At 41.6% G+C, this 26206-nt stretch overlaps 3 protein-coding genes across 3 annotated transcripts; 1 reads left to right on the forward strand and 2 right to left on the reverse strand.

The window, feature by feature from the left end:
* Window positions 1–16: 16 nt before the first annotated feature.
* BCR41DRAFT_140016 (P-loop containing nucleoside triphosphate hydrolase protein) lies at window positions 17–4745 on the reverse strand. Its single transcript, XM_022019532.1, has 3 exons — window positions 4413–4745; window positions 4050–4291; window positions 17–3954 (listed from the first exon to the last, which is right to left on the reverse strand). The coding sequence occupies exons 1-3, from the start codon at window positions 4415–4417 to the stop codon at window positions 335–337; spliced, it is 3867 nt and encodes a 1288-aa protein (XP_021878671.1). The 5' UTR covers window positions 4418–4745; the 3' UTR covers window positions 17–334.
* A 2181-nt stretch (window positions 4746–6926) lies between these two features.
* BCR41DRAFT_424246 (hypothetical protein) lies at window positions 6927–10513 on the reverse strand. The gene is made up of 10 exons (XM_022030394.1): window positions 10183–10513; window positions 10027–10039; window positions 9622–9788; window positions 9280–9418; window positions 8759–9103; window positions 8533–8671; window positions 8354–8377; window positions 8039–8223; window positions 7754–7888; window positions 6927–7257 (listed from the first exon to the last, which is right to left on the reverse strand). Exons 1-10 carry the CDS (start codon window positions 10488–10490, stop codon window positions 7042–7044), a joined length of 1671 nt encoding a protein of 556 aa, XP_021878672.1. The 5' UTR covers window positions 10491–10513; the 3' UTR covers window positions 6927–7041.
* Window positions 10514–18988: 8475 nt separating this feature from the next.
* Window positions 18989–25405, forward strand: BCR41DRAFT_398918 (hypothetical protein; the record flags this gene model as incomplete). Its single annotated transcript, XM_022029009.1, has 7 exons — window positions 18989–19005; window positions 19174–19380; window positions 19480–19506; window positions 19601–19665; window positions 19763–20009; window positions 20122–20377; window positions 20465–25405. The coding sequence occupies 7 exons, from the start codon at window positions 18989–18991 to the stop codon at window positions 25403–25405; spliced, it is 5760 nt and encodes a 1919-aa protein (XP_021878673.1).
* Between the last annotated feature and the right edge of the window lie 801 nt (window positions 25406–26206).

Raw genomic sequence — 26206 nt, forward strand, 5'->3', positions numbered from 1 at the left:
GTTTGAAAAGTAATTATAATGTAATGCAGTATACAAATTGCTAATGTTGTGTTAGGTTAATTGGTGACGTTGGAATGAAACGTGTGTATGGAGTAGGAGAAGTATCAGGGAAAGGAGAGAAGAGAGAGAAAGAGAATATGGAAGAAAGAGTGGAAGAAAGAAAGGGGGACATTGCAGATATTTATACCCGCGAGTGAAATTTTTTGAAGTCCACAATTCCATGGACTTGGATTTTTTTTCCTTCCTCTCACTTCTAAAAGTATCTTCTAAATAATTAGTTCAATAAGCCACATCACGTGGACTGCGCTCCTTATTAAATTATATGTATATTTTTTTAAGTACTCTTCCCATGTCGCCTCTCCCATTGCTCTTTTGCCTCTTGGCGCAGCGCTGCTTCATTTTCCGCACCAGTATCTGCCACCATCCTACGAAGCCATCCTCCTGATACCGCTTCATCACTACCGTCTCCAGGCCTCGTCTCTCCCATACCAGGCTTATTCAATAACACCCATGGCTCATCAAACTCCATCACCTCGCCTTGGTCCAGTACCAGGATCCTGTCATAGTCCCCGATAACTGTGTTTAAACGATGTGCGATCGTGAATACCGTTGCATCTTGGAACTGTGAATGGATCGCCTTTTGGATCATACGATCAGACTGTAAGTCCACATTGGCGGTCGCCTCATCCATCACAATGATCTTTGATCTTCTTAACACTGCACGTGCCAAAGACAGCAATTGACGCTCTCCAATACTAAAGTTCTTGCCATTATCATCCACAACAGCATCCAGCCCCCCTTCAAGTCCTTCAACCGTCCGTTTCAGCTCTGCCGCTTCTAATGCTGCCCAGAGGTCTGCATCTTGGTGCTGAGAGAATGGATCAAGATTAAACCGCAATGAGCCTCGGAACAAGAAGGGTTCTTGAGGAATGATCGCCATCTTCTCTCGCAGATCGTGCATTCCAATCTTGCTAATATCAATGCCATCGATCGTTATTCCACCACGCTGAGGAGGATTACCAGTTGTGGTCTCAACCAGTCGAAAGAGTGCTCCAATCAAACTGGACTTTCCTGCACCAGTGCGGCCAACAATACCAATACGTTCTCCGGCGCGGAAGTTCAATGAGATATGCTTGAGGACAGGTCCCTCGCCACGTGGATACGTGAGAGACATATCCGTGAATGTGACCTTAGCCTCGCTTGGCCAGCCATTGGGGACAACTGAGGTACCATCGGGATTGAATGCACGACGGCTCGATTCCTCAGGCTTGATTTGTGCATACTCCATCATGCGCTCCACAGAAACCATCAAGATCGCAGCCTCGACACTCTGTCTCACAGCCCACTGTAGCTCTCCACTCAATTGGACTACATAATTGAGCGCCAATCCGACCAGGGCGGCCTCTTGAGAATCACGGACAGCAACACATGCGACTGCAGTAATGCCCAAGAAGAGTGCAGAGACCGCATCCAGACGGAATCCGAGCCAACGAGCACAGATTAAGTAAGCGAAAAAAGCTCGTCCATTAGTCTCCTGAGCTTCCACAAAGCGGTTCATGAAGCGATCTCCAACACCGAATGCACGGACAGAGGTGAGGCCATCTAAAGTCTCTGAGAGCTGGGAGTAAATGGGTGAACGGGTTTGACTGTCGATACGTTTGACTTGACGACTGGTCCTGATGTAGATTTGGCGAAGGAAGATAAAGCCTCCAAGAAGGAACGGAATAGAGATCACTACCCAAGCATTGACAATGCAAACCACCACGACAGATCCAAACAGCATAAATACAATCTGCGTTGCATCAAAGAATGTGTAGGGCAGCAACTCGTCACAGTTGGCCATATCCTTAGAGAATCGATTAAGGACACGTCCATGAGGATTGGCATGGAAAAAATCAATGTTCGCCTTCAATAATGCGTCGAGCATAGCCTTGAAAATGTTGCGTGAACTCTCTGAGACGCAGTAAAAGAATAGGAATGAGCGAATAAGAGTCATAATCACCGTGGCAAGGCAGTAAATTCCAAAAACTGTAGGATAATATGAGCGGGTCTGCTCCTCACGAGGCAGAGACGACCACTTCGACAGGAAAAAGTCTCCAGCAACCATAATGCCCTGTGCGGCAGACAATGATAGAATTGCTAGCATTAATCGGAAAGGAGTCGATCCAAGGCGGAAGAAATCGTAATAAACGCGGAGTGGCGTGTCGCCTTCTTGAATTTCCTCAACTGTCAAATTCTTCTCTGGAGCATCGACATCATCTTCTATAATTTTATTGCTCTCAGCGCGAGACTTGACACGTTTAAGGACCTCCCCTAGATCGGCACCAGCCTCTTCCGCTTTGAGAATAAGCATGGTATCTTCGTCTTCTGTCACCTCGGGTGCCTTCTTGGCAAACTCACGTAAAACATCCACGAATTTTGCACGTGTCTTAATGCTCCTGATAGAAGCACCGTCGTTAATCACCCTCTCGACCTCGACCTCGTGTTGCATAACTGCATCCACACGCCCAGCATGAGTAACCTGTCCTTGTTCCAGCACAATGACGTTCTCGCAATCCTTGATGTACTGCAATTGATGAGTGACTAGTACACGCGCCTTGCCCTTCAATAGTCCATTGATGCAGTTTTCAAATAGAGCACGACCGACCTTGGGATCGACAGCCGAGAGAGGGTCATCCAGAATATACACATCCGAGTCTCTGTAAGCAGCTCTAGCCAATGAGACACGGGCCCGTTGACCACCACTGAGAGTCACGCCCTTCTCGCCAATAACAGTTTCATCACCTTGTGGAAACAAGGAGAGATCGCGCGTCAATTCACAAGCTTTAATGACCTTGTCATAGCGTTCTTGGTTAAACTGCGAACCGAACAAAATGTTGCTCTTAATGGTTCCTGCGAAGATCCAAGGTGACTGCGCAGAATAAGACATTGTGACACGATCTTTGTCTTTTTTGGCCAGTGCAAATGATCCAGAGACCAAGGGCATTTCCTGCAGCAGAGCCATGCAGAAACTGGACTTGCCACACCCAACTGGGCCAACGATAGCTAAAAGCTCATCACGGCGCAGTGACATGGTGATGTTATTGAGGATGGCTTTTTTAGGGCTACCAACAGTCTGGTTATCAGTACTTTGCTGATCCTTCTCTCTCACCGATCCATGAATATGTCCATGTGTACTATTTTCTTTAGCAGACAAATCAATAATTTCGTTCTGCTCATTTGTGCTTACTGTCCATGAGAAAGACGCGTCACGCATCTCAAGTAACACGGATGGGTCAAGAACCTTCTCCACACCCACATTAGCACGCCCTTCTGGATCATCATCCAATTCCTCCGTCTTCTTTGTCCGGAACTCATTCTCGATTCCACGCAGTTCTGGTAATAACATAAAGTCTGTAATGCGACGAACAGATACACGAGTTTCCGCAATGGTTTCGAGAGCTCTTGGAAAGAATGCTGTCATAGTTAGACGCATTACGTTAAAGAGAGTGAGTGATACAAAGATCTTGTCCGGGGTCAGAGTCTCGCCTTGTAGCCAGAACGTGACAAAGACAAAGAGTGCGGTCAATGGTAGAAAGAAGAAGTAGATGGCCATATTGCTTGCTCTCATCAAGTTAGCTTTCCAAATGTATTTAAGCTCCAGCGATCGAAGCATCAAAATTTTTTCCTGAAAGGGTACCTCCCAAGCACAGAGTTTGACAAGCTCAATGCCCTGGAAAACATCGGATAGGGTCCTGATACGGTCATCACGGGCATCAACTGTTTTGATGCGAATGCGGGCAAACTGGCGTGAGAAGTATGTCTGGATTGGCACCAAGATAGCAAAGACCAGTAATCCTGATAGACAGGCAACATTGATTTCTCTCCAGAGGAAATACATGACAACTGCCATCTCAATTGGGCCAATGATAGCATACAACATAAATGGTGTAGCGTTTTCAAAAGGTTGAACGTCTGTCTTGCCAGATAAAAAGAGAATATCAGTAAACAAGGTTTGAAATGAAGTATTGACAAACAAACGAAAAAACTTGTTGTCACTGTCTTTATACCATTAGAAATTAAGTTGACGACAGTTCCTGTTGCAATAGAGCTGGAGGTAGAGAGGGTAAGGCACTTGCGATACATGAGTGAGATCAAACTTTGTCTAATCCAGAGTCCTGTACGCATTGTTGGAAAGAAGTAATGATGATGCATGGTTCCATGAAAAAGGGTAACAAGGAATAGACCAATAGCATAGGCCATTCCTTCACCCATCGACATATTTGGGTCATCAAAGAAACGGATCACAAATCTGATACAAAGAAAAGAAAAGAGAGCAGAATAAAAGAAAAAGTGGTTAGAACTCGCTTGATCGACTATGGGTAATCTGAACGGTTAATACTATTCGTGCAGCTTTTTTTTTTTTCTCTTACCCCATGAGAATGGCCTCGCCGATCTTGCAGGCACTTTCGATGAAACCAGTGAAGATGGACAAACTGAAATAGAAACCAAAGCATCGCCAAAGAACTAGATATAGATTAGGCCTCTTTGGTTTTGTTCCTTTTGCTTTTGCCTTGGCTTCGTTCTTTTCAACTTCTTTGGTCCATTCTTGCAGCAGCTTGTCAGTAATCCTCTTGACATGATCATTTTTAGAAAGCTGGTCTAAATCTGTTTCGACAATAGTTTGGCTCTATGATTGTAAAAATTGTGCAATTCATTATGAGTAACGTATTCAGCTATGTGATGATGTAGGAGTTGTGGAGAAAGGGGAGTGGGAAAATCCAAAAAATCGTTCCGAGAGGCCAAGTGTGGATCAAAGGAGAAAAGCGACGTTGGGAAAAAGAATGTAATTTTATCTATTTCAAGTTTCAGTGCATATATTTCTTTTGTTTTTCTCCAAAGACAGGGATGAACTTACCCATCCCTTGATGAGCAATGGTTGAATCCAGCTGAATGAGAAGTAGGACAATGGGTTGCAATTCTCAATGCCAGCAGGAGGGTGCTTAGATTCTGTCATTGTGTATATATGAATGTGCGAATGTTTTTTTTTTTTTTTTTTTGTTTTTTGTTTTTTGTTTTTTGTTTTTTAATAAGCTATCCAGTGAAGACTTCACAGGAATAAAAATTAATGTAATGAAGAGGAGAGGAGAAAATAGTCAATGCTGTAGTGAAGAGAAAGTTGTAAACGCAGTTGCGCAGAATGCCTGAAGATTGTACTGTAATTTGACACAAAGGCACAGTCAAGCAAAACAACAAAACAGAAAAAAAAAAAAAAACGACCAGTAATATGAGAGGGGTCCCAGATCGGGGTCTTTTATACATTTAAAGAAGGAAAAAAGTGGGGCCTACTTTTTTTTTGGGCTGTTCAACAGAACACGCCAGACTGAACAACTTCCAACTCCGGCTATTAACACAAAATAAAAAAAGTAAAAAAATCTTGCATGCTTCCGCCCCCTCCCTTTATACAACCACGATGTGCAGGGGAGGAGGAAGAGGAAAGATATGACTGCAAACGTTTGCCGGACCCACCGATCACCAATCGCATTCATTTTTGGGGCCAAATGATGATCATTCTCTCCATTTTTTTTTTCAGACCAAGCTCCTGTAAACTACAAGGACGAGTAATGAAATCCTTACTAATTCCCATGGTCTGATGTGATATTGGTGCAATAGAATGCCTCCAACACTTGCATTCATCAACTTCGCCCTTGGACTCTGTTTGTCTGTGTTTGAAATTTCTAAAAAAGCACTTTGCCGAATAAGGTTGATGTTTTTTTGTAACACAAGCTCCAAATTCACGACATGAACATGTACATGTACAAAAGTAATGAAATCCCTGCCTTCTTTGGTGTCCATTTCAATTCGTACTCCTCCCATTCTCATCCTTTGATATCACAGCATCAATGGCAAAATCAAAACACCCTCCTCTACTTCCTTATTGAGCTTCATTCTTTTTCTTTCTTCTCTACCCTTACCTAATTCTCTTTCCCACATTCCCAGAAAGGCAGAGAAGATGAGAAACTTATCCATCCCGTCCGCTTAGATGCTGCGCATTGGATCAGCAGCTCAAGACGTTCATAATCTTATACATTTATACTTTGAATTCAGGCTAAGCGTTTAGGTCACACAGAGGTCTGACAAGACACTATTCCGATAATGGGTCATTGTGACAACAGAATGGAAGTATCAAAACTTTTTTTTTTAAAAAAAGTTCCTTTCCACACGGTCAAACTTGATGAACGATATACGGACTCATTCCACACGCGTTTATGGAAGGCTGTACAAATCATCTTTTGTATTGATATCTCTTTCCGTAGTAGTAGTAATGATCATGCCAACAAAATGTTTATCATCTTGACAAAAATCAATTCCCTGCCCATAACATAATGTAACCTCCATAGGATAAACATTTGTGATAAAATGACTGGCTCAAATGAAGTTTGATTAATCCTTATTCATATTATTCTAAAGTAGGCAAATGACATGCGTACATGTACAGTCGAAAGTGGATTTTATGGTCAAATGTATAGAATGAATTAACCTCCACAAAAAATGTACATATTTTAAAACTTAAGAATTAGAGCCACAAATGTTGGCGCACATGACACGAAGCAGTTTATATGCCTATATCCCCTCAAAAGGCCATAATATCGTTTGGATTTCTTCAAGTCCATGTTTGGTGTATGTTTTATCCTTAGAAGAGAGCAAAAGGATGGTAGACCTCTTTTTTTTTTTTTTCGTTTCTTCACTTCATCTGAGAACGGCCGAATCTTTTTGGTTATGGTGTGCGTCAATAAATGTGGCTCTAATTCTCACGTTTTAAAATATACTTTGTGGAGGTCAATTCATTCATTTTACAGCCAATTTCACTATGAATTTGGCCGTAAAATCCACTTTTGACTGTATTTTTAAGACGTATAACTCTTAAGGAGAGGACCCTCATCAGCAGTTTCATCTACTCTTTCTTCTCTTCAATCTATTCTCAAGCACTCGTTTAACTCTCAGGATAGGATCTTGAAGAAGAGCATGGACGATAATTAAGATTATAAACTCAGTATTTCTTCAGACTATCATATCGTGGATGCGCACAGTCATATGCTCTCGCCAACAAAGAGGCGTCTTCAGGTGCGGAGGCAGGATTCTAGAGTTGATCGCTTGACGCCAACTGGAGGAACGGATCGAGATGCTGATAGTACTACCAAAGATGTTGCAGAGCTGGATCCCAGTATCGATCTTCAGGATTCGTACATACCCATGGAATGCTGCAGTGGTGCAAAGCTATATTGACCATGACGATGAGGGGTAAAGAATGGAGACTATTTACGACTCTACAATTGATAAGGACAAGGCCTGCGTCAATCAAAGCTATATAAACTCCATCCATCAAGATAAATGTAACGCACCATAGTTCACGGTGGTGATCTTTAAAGACACGTCGGGCTACGTTATGAAAACAAACATCTCACTCCACTAAATATGTTTGTATCTGCTTTGTCGATTCCGTATTCCTTTTCTTTGGTTTTTATATTAAAATGACCACACTTTTCACCTTGATAGTCAATTGCCTTATATCACTCATCGCTCGTAGCAGACAAATTACTCCAATGCTGATGGAAGACTGTAGCTCATCAAATTTAATTCCTTTCCTTCATCACAGTAGTATTTGATGATTTGATCTGTTCGTTTTAATGGGCATGAAGTGCAAATATGATGTTTTAAATTGGTGACCAGCAACAATTGGATAAAAAAAGAGTTAACTTCTGCCCGCTCGGACAGATCCACGATCCGGTACAGCAGGCAGGAAAGATAGAATGGGGCGTGATGCTTGTGCGCGATCGGCTGTCATTTGATATAACCAACGAGGCATGAACCGAAACGTGCATGCTCGAAGGACATCCATAAAAACACCCTGTATGATATATCCATGTGCAATTTTATATCAATCAGCAGCAAAGGAAGGTTAATAGTGGCCCTCCACGAAAAAAAAAAAAAAAAAAAAAAAAAAAAAAAGCTAATATATAATTTGACGCCACTACACCGTAGTGCTATGTCTTCTTACCTTACTACTAAAGATGGCTCCTCCTTGCCGTGAGGCTGTTATGGCTGCTTGTGCAATTGGATAACGCTTCTCTCGGTACAATTGGAGGGCTTGAGAGATGTCTTTGGCTGCGGTCGAAGGTAGTGTGTGTAGTATTTCCACAAGTGCGACTGCATCCAAAATCGCTTGTGTTGCGCCCTGGCCGCCTAGCATGATGAATTTATGGAGTAAGGACAAAGGTATATGGGAAGTATTTTTAGTGTTAGTGGTCTTATCTGGTATAAGCGCTCAATGGATGGCGCTGGGATGCTTTAAAGGTTATTCATCCTAACTTACCGAAAGGGACGACTTTATGGCATGCTACCAAACATCAGCGACACCATTTTTTAGAAACATATGTATATATTGACGAGAGGAGAACCCGAGTTAGCTAATCTCAGTACTTCCTATGCTTCAAGCGTTTCATTTTTTGACATCAAGTTTTAGATACATAGGAAGCAAAATTGCATTATTACCATCTCCTAATAATACAACTCGGTTAGAATGCCAGGTTTCAAACATTTTGTCCTCGAGCATAACTTTTGAAATGACATCCTTGGGTGTCTGACTAAGCAAATCTTCAACTGTTCCATTATGGTATGGTGACCTAAACCCCTGAAGATGTCTTTGGATTAATGACTTGTTTTGCTTTTGTTTCTTGTTCTCATCCCTATTCCCTCAGACAATATTCATAGGGCTTACTCGGACTTTATTACAAAGCTCCTCGGCAGCATCCTCAGGTCCCCATTCTGGGAAAATGAAGTTCTCTTCGGGTGGGTTCTCATGACTTCCTTTTCCTCTTTGAAATATGGATCCAGATCCAGATCGTTGCTGCTGATATTGCTGTTGATGCTGACTCCGACCGTGATACTGACGCTGCCCTGAAAAAGCTTTTGCGTTAATCATCCAGGAGATACAGTTGTTTTTAAGCGGCATCAACCAAACAGAATATGAGTAATCCTTAGCAAGAATCACTTCAAATTCACATAAAGGCTCTTTAAGCGCAGGATATAACTCTGGATCTAGTGGCCTAGTCACTCCAACTAGCTGGTATGTATGAATGTCGGGAGAAAAATGAGAATATTATACAGCATTTTGAGTATATATAGGTTAGCATGGGATGTAATAATAATCAAAGCAATATATGTTCACATCAAAAAATAGACAATTGTAGGGCAAGAAGGTCGCTCCAAGTTTATATAGAGAATTTCATCAGAACGTACACAATGTTGATCAAACCGAAAGGGTGCAAAGTCTGCTTCAGGAACAGTAATGCCTTCGGCCTGCATGTTCTGGTATAAGCGTTGCCTGACAGTCGAATATGCACCATCACATCCAATGACGAGGTCAGCCTTATACTCGCTTTAATACATAAATATGGAAGGAAGTCAGTAAACAATAGGAATTAAAAAGATGAAAAAATGATGGGCTTTGTTCAGTATGTCTATGGTCGCGTGGCTTTTTGAAGGCCACGTTGTTGTCATTGTTTGATGATACTGCTATTATCCTGTTTTTCATATTAATATGTTTAAAAAAAAAAAAAAAAAAAAAAAAAAAAACTATACCTGTCATCAGAACAGTAAACAGAAACTGAGCCTGAATGAATGGACCTTGGTCGGTCACCAACATGGTCTGCGTGTTCAATCACCCGAAGGACCTTCTTGCCCATCTTGATCTTATGCGGTGCAACTCTCGACAGAAGCACCTTCATCAGATCTGGACGTGCTAAAATCTTTTTTGTTTGTTTGTTTGTTTGTTTGTTTACATGTTTAAAAAATGAAAGAGTGAATCAGATCAGTTGCCAAGGATACGGTACATTCTTGTGTATTATGAATAAGGGGCATGAAAGAAGATGGACAAAAAGAAAAAAGGGATGCCGCGAAGATGGTCATGGCGGTTTTTGTTGATTCAAGTGAATATGAAAAAACAAACATAAAATAACAAACAGGAGCAGAAAAAAACTTATTTACCTCGTTATAGTAACTACATGGCGTAAGCGATGGGAGACATTAGAGTAGGATAGAGAGCCAAAATAGTCAACAAAATGGAGGAAACAAGCATGAAGGAAGCAATACGGATCATCTGTGATTCTGTAAAAAAAAGTAGCCAAAACTTTTGTTGTTTACCCATATCGCGACTTTGAAAAATCTCCTTCAATGACGCCTATTTTCTTGCCGTCTGCCATCGTCACATTGGTTCGACTGAACTCTTTACTGAGTCGATGTAGATCCTCATAAACCCCAATTTGCTCAAGCACGCGAAGCACGACAGGTGAAAGTGCGATCGCACTCCCCATGAACCCATGAGCTATCCTTTTCTCCAGTATGATATAATCGATCCCAGCATGATCCAACATTATAGCTGTCACTAATCCGCCGATCCCGCAACCCACAATGATCACTTTAAGTGACTTGGATGTTATTGTTGATACCATCTTTTTTTTTTTTTTTTTCTTTTCTCGGGTTGGAGACAAATCAAGTGAATTTCAAGCTGCTGGAGTGAAAAAATATTAAAAACCAGAAAGGAAATGAATGATGAATTTGAAACGAGTTACATTCAGTAAAAAGGAATGGGGATTCTTTTTTTTTTTTTTTTTTTTTTTTTTTGCCTCTACGGGTAGTTCAAAATAGGACAGAAGTGGCACAACCTGCTAGACAGCGTGTCTAATGTTGGCTGAACATTCATTTAGAGCACGTTCATGTAGGAAGGAGCCTAAATGCAATAAAAATGATAGGTTCTTGTCTGTTTTCTAACCAGAGGCATTGTGGCACAAAGCCGAAAGCAAATTAGGATTCTGATTCTGGGTGTGATTCATAATAAATGTTCCTGAAACTGACAAGAGCATCCTCACTATTTTTTCAATTTGATGTTTCATGCTCTCTTGTCTCGCGCTTTCTGGCGCCTCACCATGTACATGTATAAATATATTCATGAAACTCTGCTTGTGACCAATTATGACTTGGCATTAGAATCAAATCAGGTGATATGAGTGGTGACGCCAATTGAGCTCTGAATAATGGGTCAGGAGATCGTTGATTGGTTCTCTGAGAACAAACGCGTAGCATGTAGATATAAATGTTAGTTGATCTGAAATTCGAGTATTTTTTTTTATACCAGACATTGTTCCGTTCAAGCAGGAAGCAAATTCGGCTTGTTTGCATTTACGAAAAATGCATTGATGCATGTCTAAACATCACTGAATACATTTATTTATATATATATACCATCGGGACAGGACTAAAGCTGCAGAAGCGTTAACAATAACAGCATCAACCCGATGGATATAGATGGAAAAGATCAACAAAAAAAAAAAAATGATAGAAAAGATAATACGAGACGCGTACAGCCTTTGTCCATTCAGGAATGCTTATAATAGACACTGTTGTGCTTGCGAAAAAGGGCTCTGAATTAGAGTTTTCTGTAAAAGGTACATGTACACTTGTTCTGGATCCAAAAAAACGCTCTTGTTTTTTATAGAAAAAAGGGTCTACATTTTGGCCTGTTGTTTTAGACTGCCTTGACTTCATGCAGCAGCTTTCAACACCTCCATGGAAGGAGTTGGATAAAAAAGAACAGTGTATATATGCATATATATAATATATTTATATATCAGAAGTCTCAAGCTTTTTTGCTATTTTTTTTTTTTTTTTTTTTTTGTTTTGTTCTTTAGTATCAATAGGACAAATACATCTCCCCAGCGGTCCTCCAAAACAAATCGGCGTACACAATAGATCGAGCTCTTTTAATAACACCCAGAAGCTGGTGGTACCATGAAATAAAATTTAAAGTCTACAAAATGGTATATAAAACCATGGTTCATTATTTATGTATAGCCCGCTGATTATTTTCCTCATGTAAACCACAAAGCAATTATTTGATATTTTAAATGTGGTTAAATGTACCTGTGCACGCGTTATATCAAGCTGAGGCAAGAGTGTTTTATGTGGAGACTTTCGCCGTTACTCTAACAACAGCAGTTGACTGTTTGAATGATTGAAGGTCTTTTTATTTATTTATTTATTTTATTGCGGGTATATGTATTAAGGCCGGGCAAATTGTGTTTTGCTCCGGGTTCATAATAAGCGCTCTAGAAAAGTAGCTTCCAGAATAACTATGTCAAAAAAAAAAAAAAAAAAAAAAAAAAAAGATGAGCAAACGGACAGCCTTTTCCTTCACGTATAAACATAATATATATTATATATGTATGTAAGTATCCAATTATGTACTCCACAAGATATCTTGATGGAAAATGCCTAGCCAAAGGTTCTTCTTCCTTGAACATCGTTTTCAATTGTTTGGATGATGTACCATGTCAGTGAAAGTGCGAGTTCTCATTCGTTGACTGGCTACTGCAAAAAAAAAAAAAAAAGGGTGTATTTTTGTTAGTGTCATCAACAGCTTTACATACTGATATACTCTAGCTCATGATACTATTGTTGGCGACCAAACATCCAAATTTCCATCACTATCACGTCAATCAATAATCTTTTCCATCTCGCGTGTTCTTTATGATTTACATGAATATATTACAACTACAAAACTCTATTTGTTTGGTGTTTTTTGTTTACTTTTTGAAGGCTAGTGAGAGCAAACATTAGGGAAGTCGTACAAAGACCACAAAGGAATTGCTTCTTCTTCTCCCAGCAGGACAAGATTAAACAAATCTATTGTATTGACAAATAACAAAACATTTATGGTCATCCATTGCTGGGACTTTCTACATGTACCATGTGGTATATATTTATAAAGATTGACTACACTAGACTAAATTAGATGCTTACACACAACGCAAATGACCTCTTCAACACGGAATATTTACAAAAAAAAATGGTCATCCGTCACATCGTTGCCACACTTTATTCATCGCGACATCACTGCCAGTTGATCCATTAGATCAGTTTTTGTGGAGAATTGAAAAGCTACACGTTTTATATATTTTTATAATGTCATCCCTTTCCCCCCCCCCCCCCTTTTTTTTTTTTTTTTTTTTTTTTGCTTGATACTTCAAAGAAAAGTGAATGATTCGATCATCAACAATAATTATGGCGGCGGTGACAAGGTTGGGGAAAGTTTCTTTTTTCTGCTTCGGCTTTTCTGACAGCCTATAGTTTTCTTTTATTTTATTTTGTCTCGCATGCATGCAATGCAATGCAGGATTTTAACCACCTGACTGAAAAACCTTCAACCCCACTATTTTTTTTTTTTTTATTTGCGCAGATGACGAAAAGGATTATTATTGGGCTTGAGGAGAAAACACAACAAAATCCCGATCCTTGATCGTCGAATTGCTCAATTAAAAAAAATAAAATAAAATAAAAAAAATAACGATCATATATATAGTACCCTTCTCTCACTTCTTACCAAGTATAGGAAACAGGAGAGAATAGAGGGGTGAGTGAGGATGGAGAGGATGTTGGTGGCGAAGCAATGGACGCATTCTTTAATTTGCTTTTATTCTTTAAGACAAAAAAAAAGGGCAAGGAAGAGCGAAAGACTCCGAATACGGGCAGAATAAACGTTGAGACTCATGCAGCATACCTCCTTGGACACGGGGCAAGACCTTTGCCATATTCCTCTTTCCGATTTTCTCCTCCTACATTTGTGGAGAACAATGTTCATAACACGTAACGCGTGTGGGAAATTGTGAAGTTGTCGGGAAAGGGGGGTAAGGAGAATAAGTAAACGGACCACCAAAAATATAAAAAAAAAAAAAACATTACACAAATGGCCCTCATCGATTAACGACCACATTAAACATTGGTTGTTGTTCAGCCTACAACTACAGACTTAAAATTTGTACAGAGCCAAGAACTTCCACACCACAGATCAAGAAGACATTTATGACGCATTATCCCCTTCGGAAAACAAACAATGTAGAGCAAAAAATTTTCATTTATATACAGTTTTGCCCTTGATCGAGTAATATTTTTGTGTCTATAGAACAAGCGCATATTTTTCAAGGGTCCCTGAATGCCAACCTTTTTTCACTTTGTTATAACGTTGTTCCTTCGTGTGTGGGAGAATGATTCAAGAACAAAAAAAAAGGGGAAGTGCCTTGGCAATAAGGACTTTTTGTAGTTTGAGATCTAAGGTTTCCGTTGGACACTTTATTTTTTTTATTTTTTATATTTTATATTTTATATATATTTTTTTTTTATTTTTTTATTTTTATTTTATTTTTCCCGTAGTATTACGCCCGATCCCACTAAATGTTTCTACAAGAAATAAAATGCGCCAAATGTTCTGTGTCTATTATAGTCCTATAATGCTTCTTCCTCCACAACTCAACTGTATACCGCTACGATGCTTACGGTGAGCCATTGGATCATAGTATGGTAGCCTAGACCATGTTTTACTCCAACGGAACATTATAAATTAAGTGAAAAAAAAAAAAAAAAAAAAAAAAAAAACAAGTACGCACATACACTGGCGTAAAGAAAATAATAAAATGGAGAAAGAAAAAGGTGTAGGGATCTGAGCCATGCGCTCAACACATCAAACACGTTATTACAAACCCATGATGAGCGGGAGCTGTAATTTTTTATGAAGTGGCTTACTACCCATTACTTATTAGGATATTGGTGTTACAATGAGCCTTTCATCATTGGTTTTTCTTAGATGTGGATGTGTATAGATTGTGTGCAACAACTATTGAACCAAGTCTGACGACTTGTGGAAATACAGTGTTCTGTCTTGGCTTTCCAATGTTGTTCATAGTTACGCTACAAGGCAAGATCTTTATTTGAAAACAAGCATTGAAAACTTTTGAGCGCCTTGGTCGCTTTTTTCCCTTTTGTTTGTTGGGGTGAGGTTGATTGACAACAAAAAAAGGAGTTTGTGTGAGGATGTCGATACAATAAAGGGAGATCCGTGAACGCTGGGAATGAAAAAAGGCATAAGAAGGGCAAGGTGGTTCTTGGCTCAAGGACCCAACCTTGTTTCTAGCAACTGCAATATATGCGACATAGTAAAAAAAAATAAAAGTTCAACGCGCTTTGATCTATAAACGTCTGAAAAAGCTCGAAACAGAATAGTTGTTTTGTAAAATAATAAACTCGGAGGAACCGAGTTGTGGGCGTGTGAAGAAATTCCTTTTGTCCTCACAAAAATGAAATATATAGAAAGCTGCGAGAGTGGTATATAGTGGAATAATAAAGTATACATATACATATCAATGGTAGCAGTACAATGACCGTATAAGCATTTATATACATAAAAGGAAGGCAATATGCAAATGATAGTTCTATCCTGCACCAGAACCGGGGCAATTAGGCACCACTACCCTTTTTTATTGCTTTTTTGTGTTTAATACTGTATGGATCAGACAAACGCTTTTTTTTCTCCACACATCCACATAGTATAAATATATATATATAATATACATTTATGCAACTGAATATTGACCAAGAGGGTTGCATGCTCCATATCCCGAAGCCCATATCTGTGCTGATCTCATTTAAAACGGGTATCAATAGGCTAAAGTATTCAAGGTATGATATATATATATATATATATATTATAACGTGGGCTGAGAATGATGAACCCCATCGTCCATCTTATTGGAATACTGGTCGGACTAGATCACTGCACCCCTCACCAATCCAAGGTTATTGTTGCGCATATCCCTCGCGTCCTTTCATCCATAATTGTTCTGAACCCCTCCTAACGTGCCTCGACTTTTTTTTTTTTTTTTTTTTTTTTTTTCCTCTCCACAACAGCAACAACAATAATAGCAATGGCCCTTTTTTTTCTCCAATCTCCTTTTTCTTGTACGCTCTACAGATCAGAAAAAAAGACTTTTCGACCATAACAAGAAAGTTTTGTCCGGAATAGTTTACATGCTCTTTTTTAATGAATACATAGATGTCAGCAATTGAGGATTGTTGGAATTGTTGATGGAAGGAAGAACAGATATATATATATGTGTAGCACATAGATATGTATACAGTACGAAAAAAAAAAAAAAGACAAAGATGGAGTTTAATAGAGGTCGTATAATTTATCTTGGTTAAATAGACCATTAAAATAAATATAAATATGTGTTTGCATAATATACAAAAATATACAAAGATGAACAGTATTCTTTTTTATAACTGAAAAGATGACCCATCAGCTTTTAAACACATATATATTCAATAGACTCCCCTGACCAAGAGTATTTGAAAGAAGGTTGCAATTTTACATGTAAAGAAACTGAGAGCGTAACACAAAAAGCTGAATGGACCAGTGACATGGTTGTGGATGTGTATAAATCTCCACACATTCACTTTTCAACAGGACGGTACTCATTGGCTTTTTTTTTAAACTGTCTTTACTCTCTAAGTCAATATAAGATCATTTTGTATTGAATAAAATAACCTGGACAAAAGGAGCAGAAAAGTATATAATGCCATCAATCCTTGGTTTGATCCGATTTACTCTTTTGCCTTCTAGTAATCCTTTACCACTTCTACTTCTCTCTATCACTTCTACTTTACTCTTAATCTCTTAATCCTCTCACTCTCACACCTTTTTGCTAAACTCACGGCACAACGCTTTGGCTGTACGAACTTGCTTTTTGTTACCTTTTCGTCATTGCACACTTGATCGTTTTCGGGTCATCGCCTCATCATCAACCTTCTCTTCTTTTCTTTTTCATTCATTCTTTCATTCATTCGTTCATTAATATTTTTATTGTCTACAGAACGATTTAATTTCCTTTTGTTCTCTGCTCTTTTAGCAGCTGTCTTTTGTTTTTTATTTTATTTTATTGTATTATACCCTGTAGTTATTTGTATACTTATTGCCCTACTTATTCACATAAGGATCATTTTTTAGTCCAGGTACAGTATTCAATCATCTTGTACATCATCTTTTTCTCCTTTTCTGCATTGTTTCTTCAATTGCTCTCTCTTCCTCTTCTCTTCTCCCGCGTGTGCTCTCATTCTCTCTTACTCTTTACACAAAATCTCGCTCTCTCTGTGTAATGGTCCCTTTACTCTAATATCGCGTCGGTTTGGGTTTTTTTTACACCTTGGAGATTTACTTGGTTATTGCTATTCCAATTGGGTGCAATTGACTTTGAATGAAACACGTTATTCTTTGAGATTAAGAGAGCGTTTCATATGGAGGAGAGAGGGAATGTATATGGGTATGATGCATGGTGTATGTGGGGTACGCTTTTAAAAGAAAAAAAATATAGATTATCCTCATCTCTAAAAAATGAGCATTTTCCGTCATTGAGATGTTTAGATGTGGAGAAAAAAGATAAAACGTAGCCAGTGAACGGGAGCATCTTAATGTCTACACCATGCCACGCAAAAAGAAAAAAAAAACAAGAGCCAGGTCATGGGAGAATTTTTTTGGGGGAGAAGGAGGGGGTAGAAGACTAGGCTCGGAAAGGAGGTAGATAAAAGAGCCAAAAAAAAAGAAAGTTGTCTATGTTTGTGAAATGATGTGATGTGATGTGTGTTGTGGCTAGGTGTAGCCCATGTAGCCCGTTTTGTTCTTTGTCTTTCGTTTATTGCATGAAAGAATGACAGTATGCAGGAAGTGCGGTTTTGTAGTAAGCAAAAAGAAGGAAAAAGAACAAAATGTTGGTAACCTATTATGTGCTTCGTCCTAAAAACTGAGTTTGGGTGTTATTTTTTTTTTTTTGGAGATCTGTCCCCCTGTCTGCCCTGTCCGAAGCTCTTTCCTCTTAAGAGGGTTCAGGTACACCCCACACCCCACGCAGACAAAACAAAATGAATAATACAGTTTGAAATCCTCGATTTCCTCCTTTTCCTCCCACATACACTCAGCGATATTATCAAATCCTGCACATGCACATTGACACAACCACCACACGACATCTCTTTTGGGCAGTCCGGAATGAAGGGAAAGTAGGAAAAAAAGAAAAAAGAAAAATAGGGACAAGTGAACACAAAGTCTCTTTCCCATCTCTTCACATTTACACAAACACAAAAATACAAAATTTTTCTTTGTTTGAATGGAAAAAAAGAACAGATCAGCCCACTTGTTTCTTTTTTGGAAACAATGATCCCGCACACTCCCTTAACGTTACTGTTCTATATACCATAAATACTATGGGTCGACTTCAAGGAGAATGGATCCAATGATCCATGGTATATAAATATAATACATGGATTGTGAGAAAGACATGCCTGCTGATCAGCCATCAAACGTCAGCCACACTTCAACAAGTTTTTTCCCACCCTCACTCTCCACACATTCGACGCGTCTCCTCTTTTCCTTCTTCCCGCACACTGCCTTCTCCTCCTCCTCCTCCTCCTCCTGCGGCTTATTATGAGAGGAGGAAGAGCGCATCGTGCATAATAGCCGAGGAAAAAAAAAAAAGGAGACACAAACATTTTTTTTTAATCAAGGGCCTTTTCCTTCCTTCCTTCCTTCCTTCTTGAGTTACACAACAAAACTTCGAGAACACAAAGGGGAAGAAAAAAAAGGGTCTCATGAATGTGTTGCAATGGCTCTCATTGCAATCGCAATTGCAATTGTTCATTTAACCCCAGCAAAAAAAAAAAAAAAAAAAAAAAAAAAAGCGCTGACAGGTACAAGGGGTGTACATGTACAATTGTTGTGCGGCTCGGTGCGTGCATGCCTTTGTTACTCCACATTCATCCTCCTCTTCACATATAAATAGGGACATACCATGCATCTCTCCCCCTTTTCTCCCACTTTTTTTTTTATTATTTTTTTTTTTAAATCTCACTTTCACTTTAGACATCTTTCTTAGAACTAATCATTTATGTTTCTTTATGTATACTACCAATCTTAAATAATAGCGATAACGACTATAGAACTAGCCTTTAATTTACACATTTCTCAGTATCCTCCATATCCACCCACCTCATTCACTACGAGTCACAGCCATCCTCTTTCCTCTTTCCTCATCCTTCACTTTTCTGAACTAAACATATACCCCCACGCCCGATGAATACCGCTGTCAAGTAAGCCTTTATCTTTTTCTTGGTTTCCAAGTCTTGGGGTTGTAGTTTGTGGTTGCAGTCGCAGCAGTCATACAAAGGAATAACAAACCTATACTCACATTTCGACATTTATACATTACATCCCTTATCATTCTGTTTCTTCTTTCTTCTGATCTGTTTCTTTTCTAGAGTCGCACTCCGTGTGCGTCCGCTTACACTTCAGGAGCAGATCAACAACTGTTCAGAAAGTATATCATATGTGCCTAACGAGCCACAAATCGGCATCGTTGGATCCGACAAATCATTCACATTTGACTATGTCTTCGATGAAGAGACCACACAACGTATGGTCTACGAAACATGCGCTAAGGAGCTTGTTGAGCGTTTCTTGGAAGGGTAAATAACACCCTTAGACTCTTTTAGACTCTTTTTTTTTCTTCATTTTTGGAGAATTCCTTCTCTTTCCTAAACTAACCTACTTTATTCATCTACTAGATTCAATGTCACAATTCTTGCATACGGGTAAGCATAAAAACGCGTTCTCTCTCTCTTTTTTTAAATCCAAAAGCCAATTGTCTTAAATCCTCGTCTTACAATTTGACCTTGATGCAAATAGTCAAACAGGAAGTGGAAAGACTTATAGTATGGGAACAGGTCTGCAATATCAAAATGCTGATCAAGGTACAATATTCCATCCAAAGGGATTTGTTTGCTTTATTTGGTTATTTTGAGTGCTCATTGTTAATTTTTTATTTTTTTTATTTTTTTTTTTTATTAGCTATTGTACCAAGAGCAGCCCATGCCATCTTTGAATCTTTAATCTCTGAAAAAGAAAAAGATCCAGCTATGGAGTTCCAGGTCTTCGTCTCTTTCCTAGAACTATACAACGAAGAGCTCATCGATCTCTTACAAACACAACCCCGTACCCGTAAAGATTCAATCCAAGTCCGCGAAGATGGCTTCGGTGGTATTTCATGGCATGGAGTAAAGGAACAGCAGGTTTGTTCAGCGCAAGAACTTTTGGAGTAAGTGTTATTGATATTGAGAAATAAGCCTATCTTTTTATCAAAAAAAAAAAAAAAAAAAAAAAAAAAAAGCTTACTGACAAAAATTTGCAATCTCTGGTGTTTTTTACAGCTGGCTTCAAAAAGGAACATTATGTAGAACAACAGCAGCAACAGACATGAACCAGACCTCATCCCGTTCTCACGCTATTTTCTCAGTCATCTTAAAGCAACAACGCTCAGAAGAAATTGAAGAAGTTAAAGAGGGTGAAGAGTCGGGATCACCAGCGACAACAACAGTTGTCACAACAAAGAATGGAAACAACAGCAAACCCATGAAGAAGCTCTCCTCAAAATTCCACTTTGTCGATCTAGCTGGATCAGAAAGAGTAAGTCTATGGAGCTTTAAATGGTGTTACAAAATAAAAATAAAATAAAATAAATACTTACCTTGTATACTAATGGAAAATCAATAGCTTAAACGTACAAGGGCTGTTGGAGATCGTGCAAAAGAGGGTATTTCGATCAACTCAGGGTTGTTGGCTCTTGGTAATGTCATTAGCGCCCTTGGTGACGAGTCACGAAAGTCCTCCCACATCCCATACCGCGATTCTAAGCTGACACGTCTGCTTCAGGACTCACTTGGTGGCAACAGTGCTACGCTGATGTTAGCCTGCGTTTCTGGAGCTGATGTTGATATCAATGAGACTATCAGCACACTTGTGTACGCCAACAGAGCCAGAAACATCCGTAACAGGGTCGTTGTCAACCATGATTTCAAAGATGCCAGCAGCGCAGAGGTTGCTCAACTGAGAGCAGAGATCAATCGTCTCAGAATGGAGAACAGTGCCTTCAAGGCCATGGGATCCGGTCCTGCCGCGGAGTTGGACCAAAGACGCGCTGCAGAGGAAATCAAGGCGTTACGAGGCGAGGTCACGCGTCTTCGCGACCGTCTCCGTGAAAGTAGTGAAGAGTTGTGCGATGTCTTAGCAGAGCGTGACACTCTTCTAGTCGAACGTGAGGTATCGGGCGACAACATTGAGGCTCATCCCATCATGATCACCTATCACCGCACGGTTATGCAGCTGAAAGACCGCTTGATCGCAGCCGAGGACCAAGCCTTGGAACTTCAAACGCTTCTTCAACAGAAGCCTAGTGCTGTCTTTGGTCGACGACAAACCCCACCCTCGCGTAACAAGGCACCCTCACCTTTCAAGAGAAATGAGCCGCCAGTCACCGATGATGAACACGATGCAGATGGTGAGCATGAAGAGCATAGTATTCGTCGTAAGGATTCATCTCCTCCACGTGGTCGTCAGTCCAAGCGTAGGAGTAGGCAGTCATCCCGTGCAGTTTCGCGTTTTGATTTTGGTTCCCATGTGGGTAGCATCACCACTGAGCCTGCACAGCTTCCTTCCAGCCCACCAATCCCTCAAGTGGAGCAGACTCTCTCTGGCGGCGCTTCCTCGTGGTTCCAAAACCTCAAGACAGAGGAGAACCAACCCTTGTCGGCCCAACTCTTGGACTATTCTTCGTCTTCCTCGTCCATGTTGCAACGTCTCACTACTGTTGACTCCTCAGACTCATCTCATGAATTCTCACGCAGACGTAGAGCTGCTCGTCATGGGTCTGGCGGTGTTGGCGAGAATGTAGACAAAGCCAAAGAGGACATTCGCCGTGGATTGCTCTTGCTTAAGGCTGAGAAGAATGGTATGGGTATGGACATGGACTTGCTTAACATGCTTGATCCTTCTGCACCCGCTGTGCAGCTAAGACCCAGCCCAGCAGCAAGTCGTCGCCGCGACTCTATGACCTCTTCCATGTCTTCAGGCTCCAGCCATCGATCTCGTTTCCATGCCCTTCCCACCTTGGAGGACGTTGCTAATGGTAGCCCCATTTCGCCTATGCGAGCTTCATTCCCTCTGCCTCCAGGCCTTTCTTCCTGGAAGGAGGCCACTGCTAGCCCTCAGGATCAAAAGGTCTTCTTCGAGGCTGAGCAAAAGGCGGCCGAGACCCTCGCCAATGCTATGAAGGCCATGCACCGTTTCAGCTTCCCATTGTCTGCCTCGGATACGATGCAGATAAGCCAGCAGCAGCAGCAATCTCGTCTTGCAGCAGCCATCCAGCAGCAAAAGGCCGCCGCTATTGCTCTTCCAGATTCCGATACTGGCTCGATTCGCTCTGGTTCTCTCCATGAGTCTAGCTCATTCAGAGCTCCTTTATCGGTCAAGTCCGTGCCTCGTAGTACTGGTGAGAGTATTCCCTCCAAGCTTTCTGAGAAGATGAACTTTGATAGCATGCTCAACGAAGTCCAGAACGGTATTGACAGCAAAGAGGAACTGGTCCATCAACTTGAGAGGGCTGAAGTTGACTATCACAACATGCGCTCCCAGTATGAGGTGGAGATCCGCGCTATGGAAGATAGGATCCGTGAGACTGAGATGGATCGTGAGCGTGAAAAATGCAGCGAGAACAAGCTTTCAGGTTCTGTTAAGATCAAGTATGAAGCCAAGATCAAGTCACTTATGTCTGAGCTCTCTGATCTGCAGCACAAGTATGCAGATGTATCCAAGATCGCGAACGAGAAGCGCAGCGTCGCCGAGAACCAGCTTAGAAGCTTACGTGTGGCTGTGGAGACTCTCAAGGCTGAGAAACAGCGTATGATCAAGCGTATGAAGGAGGACGCTGAGCGTATTAAGGAAATGAATGCTGCCAATGATCGTGAAATTCAGGCCTTGCGACGTGCCGAGAAGGCTGCTCAAGATGGACGCAAGAAGGCAGAGCGCGAGGTCGAGTTGCAGATGCAGCAACAGCGAGCCGCCATGCTTCAGCGCAACACAGCCGGCAATGCCAACAATCAACAATCCAAAGTCATTGGTTTCCTCAAGAAACCTCAAACACCCAAGGGCATCACCAAAGCACCCAAGCGATCACCTCGCATCGGCGTATCTTCCGAGCGCAACGACAGTATGGGCTCTTCTGTGCCCGCACCAAGGGCCAAAGCCAATAAGACCTCTATTCGCTTGCAGGTGTCTCAAAAGAAGCAGGTCATCGACCGTGCCATCTATGGTTACATTTCTGGAAGACATGCTATTAACGTTATGGAGGACTTGCTCAAGAAACGCCAACGCCTGAGGAGTGAGAAGCAAGAGCTGGAGCAGGAGCGTGTCAAAGTAGTTCAGGCTCAAGAAGAGAGCGCTGTTGCCAATGGCACTGTCATGCTCGACTTTGCAAGCGAGCCACAGTACATGGATGATCGTCTCAACATGATCGATGCAGAGATTGCTTACATTAACGCTAGAATCAAAGCTTTGCAGGCCGAGGCTGCTGCTCTGGGATTCGTGACCGCCATCAGAAACTCGAGTGATGAAGAAGGCAAGGATGGATCCACTGTTTGTGATGAGGAAGAGTTGATGGCCAAGTTGATCCGTCAAGGCATGGCAGAAGACGCTATGGGCCTTCCGCCAGGCTCTGGTGCTGCTGTAGCGTTCGACTCTTCCATTTCCATCTTGCGCTCGCTGGATCTTCATGAGGCAAGGGAATTCCTTGAGATGATCTTTGAGGACATGGTTGCTGTGCGCAGCCACGAGAATAGTCTACTTGTTCAAGTTACAAACCAAGAGAAGATCATTGAGGAGCTCAAACGTGCGTTGCAGGCTATGCGTCAGGCTGCCGTAGGAGTTACACTCGGATACGAGAAACGTTGCGATGGATTGGAGCAAAAGCTTCGTCAGCTTGGATCTTCAGATGCCATGGCTAGGCCCAACGTTGATGGCTCATCTGAGGAAGATGAGAATGATGCTGAAGTTGCTCGGTTGAATCGTGCTGCGTTTGGAGGTGATGATATGAAGTCGCCAATCTTGAGTCGAAATGACCCCAAGGATGTGATGTGGACGCCCTTACCCGACAATGCTCTCCCTTCATCTGGATCGGTTGCAGAAGCTCTCCTAGGTGACAAGTCGAAGCGTGTCTCTACTATCTTTGACCAACTCTATGAGGATGCCATCAAGACTTCAGATGAGGCTTCTCCTAAGGTTGGCGGTACTGGAGGAGAGTTCTCACGCATGTTGATTGTCAATCAAGAACGCCGTGTCTCTTGGGCTGGTGTACCAGCTATGGCTACAGAGGATAACATTCCTCAGGAGCAAGAGCAACAACAACAGCAACAACAGCAACAACAGCAACAACAACAACAACAACAACAGCAGCAGCAAATCCAACGCTTAAATCGTTCTAGTAGCACTAGCGCTATAGGTACCAAGACTATCCCTGAGCGCCCCGAAATCCAGAGAAGCAATACAGCAACGTATGGACATCGTCGTGGCGCAAGCACTGGGCAAGGCCTCGGCATCTCTACTAGTACTGCGAACCGTAGCAGCAATAATTCGAACCGCCTCTCGACTGGTAGTATGGATGTTCAATTGTCAAGAGCGTATGCTCCAACAGCATCCAGCCGCCAGCACGAAAATGTTTTTGCTAGACGCAGCTCTACGCCAATCGGAAGCGGAGCTGGAAGCAGCCCAGCTGTTGGACCCAAATCATCTAATCGACCCCGCTACAGCTCTAATAATGATGGCCCTCTTCCTTCGCCCTCGCATAACCCTCCTCGTCCTCCCTTGACCATCCAGACTGGATTCGGGCCTGGTCATCCCCCACTTCGACATGCCAAGAGCCACCAGTCTCTGCGTCATAGCTATGATAGCCGTCGCCATAGTACGCCCAGCCCTGGTCCTGGCAGTCGGCGTATGCCTCTGCCTCGATCTGAATCGGATGGAGCCGGTTTTGCCGGTCCGACTGCATCCTCTATTGGTAAGGTCAACAATGGAAACGCTCGCCCTCTCAGTCGGATTGGTGCAGCCAACATGATGACAACAACGCAGACAGCGACCAACATGGTCCATGGCTCAGACGGCAACCACCATCAAGAACATCACATAATGCCTCTCCACCTCAACAACGCGCGACGCACTAGCGGTCCTTGGGAAGATAACCAGAATGTGTATGAGCGTCTGGCTTCAATTCATACTCAAGCTAGCCAGGCTCGAATCCTGGCGACCAGACACAGTGTCAACTTTGGGTCTATTTCATCGGGTCCTGCGGGCGGGAGCATGATGACCAGTACCGGTAACTTCCAACAAATCCAACAGGCGGGCGGCCGCGCGACTCCTAGTGGGGACCGGCTCCGTATGCACCGTCCATCTGTAGATGGTCTGATGATGGCGGCAGCTGGAGGCCATCATAACAATGGTGCAGAGGGAGCGGATGGTGGAGAGAGGAACTGGTCTTCTAACTCTTCTTCATCTGTGACCTCAGCCGAGTCGAACAATTCTCCTGCAGAGAACGAATCGTCTCAACACCACACGACTATCCCAGACCCTATTCAGTCCCTGTCCAAGTCGGAAGTCTCTGTATTTTAGAAAATCCATGTAGTATACAAAAACCCTTACTTTAGACTTCATGCCACATCAGTGTTTGAATACAATTTTGATTTCGCATGACATTACTAATAGTCTTTGTGACATCATGGAAGAAGTGAGGGCTTCTACTGAAACATCGTGTTGAAATGGGCCGCACCCAGTCGCGTGTATAGATCGAAAACAAAGATGAATGTGAAATGTTCTTATTGTACCTGATCTCCATAGTCTCAATAAGTGCGCTCGCACTCATCCGTGTTGCTTCTGTTATTCTTTATTGTCTTGTTTATGACCTCTTAACATTTTTACTTTTTTTAATGACTATCAGCTCTATAATTCATCCTCCAAGCCAAAGGCGTTCTACCTCGGTCTGATGTTCTGTCTCAGGTCTTCTCCTTTCTTCAATGGACTGTAGGCCTCACTTCTCCAAGCTGAAGCCCCATTGCAGCAGTTTATCGAACGACTAATTAATGAAGCCTCACTTTTACCAGAGCATGTTTGGTACAGACGACAAGGAACAAGGAACAAGGAACATACAACATGACACTTTCTTCGTCGACCGTCAGTTTAGGGCTTATTCCTACTTCCCTAAAGGATGACCTGCTCGACGTTACTGCTTAAATATTTCAAAGAATATTGCCTTGTTACAGTCCGGCGTACGGCCGTCGTTGCTCTGATCTACTTTTTTTACTTTCCAAGGTATTTATTGTGGTGGCGTCTTAGTGTCGATCCCTCCATAGCTCCTTCATTATCGCTCTTAATGAGATCCAAGTACTGGCAGTCATACTTGTAAGCTTTCCCAAC

Source organism: Lobosporangium transversale, assembly GCF_002105155.1.
Source record: "Lobosporangium transversale strain NRRL 3116 chromosome Unknown BCR41scaffold_35, whole genome shotgun sequence".
NCBI lineage: Eukaryota > Fungi > Mortierellomycota > Mortierellomycetes > Mortierellales > Mortierellaceae > Lobosporangium > Lobosporangium transversale.

Coding starts and splice junctions, on each gene's coding strand:
- BCR41DRAFT_140016 (XM_022019532.1), bottom strand. Junction 3,955..4,049: donor CGTCAACTTAATTTCTAATG/GTATAAAGACAG, acceptor CTGGCAAGACAG/ACGTTCAACCTTTTGAAAAC.
- BCR41DRAFT_424246 (XM_022030394.1), bottom strand. CDS start 10,490: ATGGTATCAACAATAACATCCAAGTCACTTAAAGTGATCATTGTGGGT. Junction 8,378..8,532: donor AGTTGTATTATTAGGAGATG/GTAATAATGCAA, acceptor GATGTTTGGTAG/CATGCCATAAAGTCGTCCCT. Junction 8,224..8,353: donor CCATAAAGTCGTCCCTTTCG/GTAAGTTAGGAT, acceptor TCATCATGCTAG/GCGGCCAGGGCGCAACACAA.